This window comes from Microtus ochrogaster, chromosome 6, assembly GCF_000317375.1.
Source record: "Microtus ochrogaster isolate Prairie Vole_2 chromosome 6, MicOch1.0, whole genome shotgun sequence".
NCBI lineage: Eukaryota > Metazoa > Chordata > Mammalia > Rodentia > Cricetidae > Microtus > Microtus ochrogaster.
The window spans coordinates 65,415,689-65,422,832 of record NC_022013.1 but is presented as its reverse complement, the minus strand read 5'-3'; the positions used below and the strand labels follow the sequence as shown (position 1 = coordinate 65,422,832).

At 38.4% G+C, this 7,144-nt stretch overlaps 1 protein-coding gene across 1 annotated transcript in view; it reads left to right on the top strand.

The window, feature by feature from the left end:
- Positions 1 to 7,144, top strand: part of Pbrm1 (polybromo 1) — a 109,174-nt gene that overhangs the window by 49,628 nt on the left and 52,402 nt on the right. The window contains exons 19-21 of the mRNA XM_026779989.1: positions 1,249 to 1,354; positions 2,022 to 2,664; positions 6,478 to 6,689. Coding sequence (XP_026635790.1) covers positions 1,249 to 1,354; positions 2,022 to 2,664; positions 6,478 to 6,689 — 961 coding nt within the window. The remainder of the gene's footprint in view (positions 1 to 1,248; positions 1,355 to 2,021; positions 2,665 to 6,477; positions 6,690 to 7,144) is intronic.

Here is a 7,144-nt window from a genome sequence, read left to right as displayed (position 1 = left end):
TGTATGTCTGCAGGCCAGAAGAGGGCACCAGACCTCATTACAGATGGTTGTGAGCCACCATGTGGTTGCTGGGAATTGAACTCAGAACCTTTGGAAGAGCAGGCAATGCTCTTAACCACTGAGCCATCTCTCCAGCCCCTCTTTAATCTATTTTAAATACTCAAAAATAAAATGTTTTCAAACTATTTCCTTTGTTTTGCCCTTAATTTGAAGTGTACACACTAAAGGTACTTGTAGATTGAAGAAATAGGCCTTTATATAATGAGAGTTATACTGTCTTCAGTATACCCAGCTACTGTACATCCTTGAAAGAGATAGTCAGAGAAGAAAAGTCACATTCCTTCTGCCACTCTGCTCTTGTGGGCATTCAAGGGAATGCAGCCTCTGCTGGGGAGATAGGAGACAACTGTGGACCGAGACCATTGAGTAAGGAACATATAAATGTGTTTTGGAACTTCAGTAAAGACCTGCAAAACGGAGACTCAGAGAGATGACTCGGTTAAGACCACTGACTACTTATTCTTCCAGATGAATGATTCAGTTTCCAGCACCCAGGAGCACTCACAATCCTCTGTTACTACAGTTCCATCAATCCAGTATCCTCTTCTGGCTTCTGCAGAATCAGGCACAAACATGTGCAGGATCAGCACCTAGACACATGAAATAAAAATAAGTCTATATAACTTCTATCACAGTGAATCTCAGATACTAGCTCACATTTCGTTTCCTTCCTTCTTTCCTTCCTTCCTTTCCTTCTTTTTTTGTTTTTTTGTTTGTTTGTTTGTTTGTTTGTTTGTTTTAGACCAGGTTTCTCTGCCATAATAGCCCTAACTGACCTGGAATTTGCTCTGTAGACCAGACTGTCCTCAAACTCACTGAGATCTGCCTGTATCTGCCTCCCTAGTGCTGGGATTAAAGGTGAGGGTTACCATACTTGGGCTTACTAGCATGCATTTCTATACATTAGAATCACCATGAGGTGGTAATGTCATTGTTCTGAAGAGAACAAAATGTTTAATATTAGCTGTCCTAAACAGTATTCTAAACACTCACACATATTCATCATTTTTTTATTTGTTTAGTTTGTGTTTTTGCACTGTAATTGATGCTAGCCAGCCTCAAACTTGTAATTTTCAGCTTCCTGAGTGCTGAAAATTAATTTATTTATCACCGCCTTCAGAGAGATAAATACTTCTTTAATTATAATGTGTTTTAGGAAATAATCATAAGTGTATTTTTGGAATGTAGGTATACAATGATGCCCATATCCTGGAGAAGTTACTTAAAGATAAACGGAAAGAGTTGGGACCACTACCTGATGATGATGACATGGCTTCTCCCAAACTTAAACTGAGTAAGTCTGCTTCATATTTGGCTCTTCAGTTCAAGTCTGCCAAACAGAGATTGCTGAGTTCTTGACATTTCTTTAGTTAAATGATGACTGTGTTTTTATTTTCTGGCACTCTACTGTTAGGAATCCTTTTCCGCATGCTCACTCTGACTGTGCTTTAAGTAAACAAGAGTTGTAGTAAGTGGATCACTGGTAGAGCGCCTCCGAGAGGTATCTTGTCTTTCCAGACTACCGTGGGCTAAGCACATCTGCAACTCTGTGCCCGTCTTACTTTAAGTTTTATTTTACTGTAGCTCAAGAGCAGTGGAGATTGAACTTCTGAAGTTGTGTCAGAATGAATCCTCTCTCATTACCAGCTTATGTGTTATTCATACACCTTTAATCCCAGCCCTTAGGGACTGAGGCAGAAGAGTGGAGAGTTCACCAACTGAGTTGTATAATGAGACTTAGTCTGAAAAAAGTGTATATACATATATATTATTGAAAAGAGTAGGTTTTTTTCCAGATCTATTTTTGTCTATAAGATCTATCTCACTGAAGATAAACTGATTACTGTGTTTTTACAAATCATTTGGAATGGCCCCTTTCTTATGGTTGTACTACCAGCTGTGTAAAAATTTATGCTTACATATTTTATCTGCTTAACATTATATTACATCTCTCTCTTCAGGTAGAAAAAGTGGTGTTTCTCCTAAAAAATCAAAGTACATGACTCCAATGCAGCAGAAACTAAATGAAGTATATGAAGCTGTAAAGAACTACACAGATAAGAGAGGTCGCCGGCTCAGTGCTATATTTCTAAGACTCCCCTCTAGATCAGAGCTACCTGACTACTATCTGACCATTAAAAAGCCCATGGACATGGAAAAAATCCGAAGTCACATGATGGCAAACAAGTACCAAGATATAGATTCTATGGTAGAGGACTTTGTCATGATGTTTAATAATGCCTGTACCTACAATGAGCCAGAGTCTTTGATCTACAAAGATGCTCTTGTCCTACATAAAGTTCTCCTTGAAACTCGGAGAGACCTGGAGGGAGATGAGGATTCTCATGTCCCAAATGTGACCTTGCTGATTCAAGAACTTATCCATAATCTTTTTGTGTCAGTCATGAGTCATCAGGATGATGAAGGAAGATGTTACAGTGACTCCTTAGCAGAAATTCCTGCTGTGGATCCAAACTTTCCCAACAAACCTCCCCTTACCTTTGACATTATTAGGAAGAATGTTGAGAGTAATCGCTATCGGCGACTTGATTTATTTCAGGAGCATATGTTTGAAGTATTGGAAAGGGCAAGAAGGATGAACCGGTATGTTTTCAAAGCCATTTCTTTATGATGACAATATGTGATGTTTCATGCAAAACAGATAAAGGAATTCTGCTTTGATGCACTTTTTCACCTTAAGTATGTTGTCATAGTGAGTAGCCTGGTATCCTGAGTTCTCGGTAGGCAAAACTACTTTTTTTCTGCTTTACAACGTTGGGGGCATCAAAACATATCAAAAGCAGGTGCGTCCTATAAAGTGTCAGAATGAGTACCAGTGAAAGGAAGACAAAACTGAAGCTCTTGTGCAATGCAGAAACCTAAAATACAGCCATTCACAGAACATGCCTTTTAAAGGCTAAGTAATACAGTTTGTAATAGAAATTAAAAGTAGGATTTTTCTTTGAATGTCTAAGAATTAGTCCAAGAATGCTTTAAGTGGATTAAAGAGCTTTGAGTTATTTTCTGAGGTTAGACTGGTCTAAATCCAGCCATTTTTTTTAAACTGTATTTATTTTTATTTTATATGTACAGATAAATGTTCTGCATGTATGTCTGTGCACCAAACATGTACAGTGCCCACTGAGGCCAAAAGAAGGTGTTGGTTCCTCTAGGACTGGAGTTACAGATGTTGTTAGCCACCATATAAGTGCTGGAACTTGAACCTGGGTCCTTTGTAAGAGCAGTTAGTTCTCCTAATCTTGAACTATTTCACTATCCCCCTAAATCTCTATTTCAAGTACTAAGAAAGCCTTTTTTATTTTAATCTTATTTATCAATTTTTAATTCATTTATTTTCCATCGGGCCACAGTTTCCCTTCCTTCCTCTCTTTCCAGTCCCTCCCCATTGTGTCTCAACACCCCCCACCCACCCATTCCACTCCATTTCTGTTTAGCAAAGGGCCAGCTTCCCATGCATATCAACGAAACATGGCATATCAAGTTGCTATAAGAATAAACACTTCCCATTTATTAAGACTGGACAAGGCAACCCAGTATGAGAAATAGGGTCCCAAAAGTCTATAAAAGAGTCAAAGACAGTTGCTGCTCCTACTGTTAGGGATTCCCACAAGAAGACCAAGCTATACAACTGTTTTATATGTGCAGAGGGCCTAGATCAGTCCCATGCAGGCTACCTGGTTATTGGTTCAGTCTCGGTGAGCCTGTACAGCCCAGGTTAGTTGATTCTATATGTGTAGGTTTTATTAATAAATAAATAAATTCATATGAAATACACATGTGGATTTCTAGAATATTCTTACTTCATCACCACTTACCCTACCCACTAGTGCTCTCCGTAACTGTAATAGAAGGAACGTGAGCAGTGAATAAGAGCAGGAATCTGACATAGGTGGTCCTAGTTTATTCACAGAGCATTCAGGAACAGCATGATACTGAGTTGTGACAGTTGACCAGTGTGGTGGCAATATTCCTAAAAAGTGCTCTGGTTCCCTTGCAGGTAGAAAGACTGCATAAAAAGACAAGTGTAAGAACTTCTTTGTAGTCTTAATTATTTTGTTTTACAGAATGTCTGACTTACCTGAAAAGATTACTTAACAGCTGAAAGAAATTAAAGTTGGGGGGGGCTGGAGAGATGGCTCAGAGGTTAAGGACACTGACTGTACTTCCAGAGGTCCTGAGTTCAATTCCCAGCAACCACATGGTGGCTCACGACCATCTACAATGAGATATGGTGCCCTCTTCTGACATGGAGGCAGAACACTGTATTGTATATGTAATAAATAAAGTCTTTAAAAAAAAAAAGAAAGAAAGAAAGAAAGAAAGAAAGAAAGAAAGAAAGAAATTAAAGTTGGTTGGTTTCCCTCTTGAATTCTTGGATTTTTCTTCTTGCACAGTGAACAGCTGCTTTCTTGGGTGGACAAATTCTTGTTTCTGTTTTTGTTTTTGTTTGTTGTTGTTTTTTGTTTTTTGAAGCACAGTCTCATTGTATAGCCATGGTTGCCCTGGAGTTCAGAGACCTGCCTGACTGTGCCTCTTGAATGCTGGGATTAAAGTTATATACCACCTTCCCCAGTTTTTTTATTTTACTGTGCTCTTGACAGAATTTTACTATTTACTTTTTTTCCCCATCAGAATGTTTTGGAAAATTATAATTATATTGCAGCAGTCTTTGTTTGTTTTGTATTTTTGTTTTTTGAGACAGGGTTTCTCTTTAGTTTTTTGGAGCTTGTCCTGGAACTCACTCTGTAGGCCAGGCTGGTCACGAACTCACAGAGATTCACCTGCCTCTGCCTCCCAAGTGCTGGGATTAAAGGCATGGGCCACCACTGCCCGGCCAGAAGTCTTTCAAGAACAATCAAAACAAAGATTAATAAATAAATTCTTCACAATACTTTTTGAATGAACAAAATTAAAGGCTATCTCATGTGTTTAGTGGTTTGTACAAAATTTAATTGCATCAGGTGTCCTGATGAAAATATAAATTTACCCTCTCGATGTAATACGAATTTACCAGATGTTTATTTTTCCCACGAAAATTGTAAGCTTTTATGAAATTCAAGAACAACTTCAACATGGTATTTTAAGGGCTTCTTCCTTTAGTAAATTTTATTTTTATTGCTCCTAAAAGTATTAGTATCTCCGGATCTTCAGAACATGTTTCTAGATCCTCTCCAGAATATCCTTAGGTTATTCTGTTATGGCAGTGTTACTTCTTTGCTAGTTCTCTTTGTTGACAGGGTAGACACCCAAAGTATCTCTGATGTGTGATGCTCTAGTGTCAAGTATCAGAAGACAGCTAGCTGATTGGCCCTGCTTTGCCTGCCATACTCCCCTAACCAGAATGTCTACTTCCCTGTTAATAATACATTGTCAGCACACCTGGTGATTTGTATCTACAATCCCTACACTTAGAAGGAGGAAGCAGGAGGATCATACAAGTTCAGAGTTAGCCTAGACTCTTTATACTGTTCCAGGTCAGCTTGGGCAATAAAGTGAGACTAATGCCTCAATAAAGCTTATTTTTATAGTTTCCTAATAATGAGGAAAGAAGCTGAGAAAAATTCTGAGTATAGCACCTAATTTTTTTCCTTCTTGCAGTATTCGTATCTGCCAATTTCTCCCAAATCAGTTACTATTGAGAAATTAAAATTTAAATTAACTATTAGACCTATACTTGATATTACTGTCTATAAATGTGGGTCTGCCGTTAAGGAAATAGATTCAGCCTTGGTGCAGATGGTGGTGGTGCATGCCTTTAATCCCAGCACTTGGGAGGCATAAGCAGGCGGATTTCTAAGTTTGAGCTATCCTAGTCTACAGAGCAAGTTCCAGGACAGCTAGGACAACACAGAGAAACTGCTCCTTTAAAAAAAATAGATGCAAGTTAAGGATTGATTGGACTTGGTCAGGGGCAATAGTACAGTTCTTAATTCTGCCAGCTCCTTCTGCCATGCTTTGTATGTGTGAGAAAAATTAGTCCTTTTTTTTTTGACACGAGTAAGAAAGGAGGTGTGCCTTGGGAAAAAGGAAATTGAGTCAGAACTCAAATACTCGATAATGCATTCAATTTTTCATTTATTCTTTGTTGTTCTTGTTGTTGTTGTTGTTGTTAAGATAGGGTCTCTTATAGCTCAGACTGGTCTCAAATTCCCTATGTAAATAAGGGTAACTTTGAACTCTTGATCCTCCTGCCTCCACTTCCCAAGTGCTGGATCACAGACATGCGTGGCTCAGATACTCTGTTTTAACAGACTTAATGGGGGCACCCTTCTAACTGAGCCAAAATATTCTTATATCAGTGAACATAGTGAAGCATTTGCTAGGTTTTAGCATGCAATTGGAGTGCTATGGAAGAAGCAGTTCATGTGTCAATGGATATTCTTAATTCCATTATAGGACAGATTCTGAGATTTATGAAGATGCAGTAGAGCTTCAGCAGTTTTTTATTAGAATTCGTGATGAACTCTGCAAAAATGGAGAGATCCTTCTTTCTCCGGCACTCAGCTATACCACAAAACATTTGCATAATGATGTGGAAAAAGAAAAAAAAGAAAAATTACCTAAGGAAATAGAGGAAGATAAACTAAAACGAGAAGAAGAAAAAAGAGGTTGGTTCCTTTTCTCTTATAAAATATGAAGAAATATTGAAGTCTGTCCTAGTAGGTGCCACAGTTAGCTTTGGAAGTTTGTGTGATCAAAGATTTAGACTATTGACTATTTCAAATAAGATGAGATCAGATAGAAATGTTGTCGTTATTTGTTTGGTTATCATACTGAGTAAGTTACTTCTGACACAGCTAATATTTCAGGAACAGGCAGTTAAGTGCCAAGTGTGGGAACCTAACGCCACGTAATCGAGAGGCTTGTCTGGGGCACCAGTGCATTCTCAATAGCCTGTGCCTCAGTTGATGCCATACCTTTCGACAATATAGCTTTCTTCTTAAACACCGTGAGAAATAGGCGAGTAGATGAGATTTCAGTTGAACCACATTCCTAGGTTCATTTTAATCTTATCAACCTAAAAGTGGTACTTTAAATCCTTTGCCAAGCTGGGCGGTGGTGG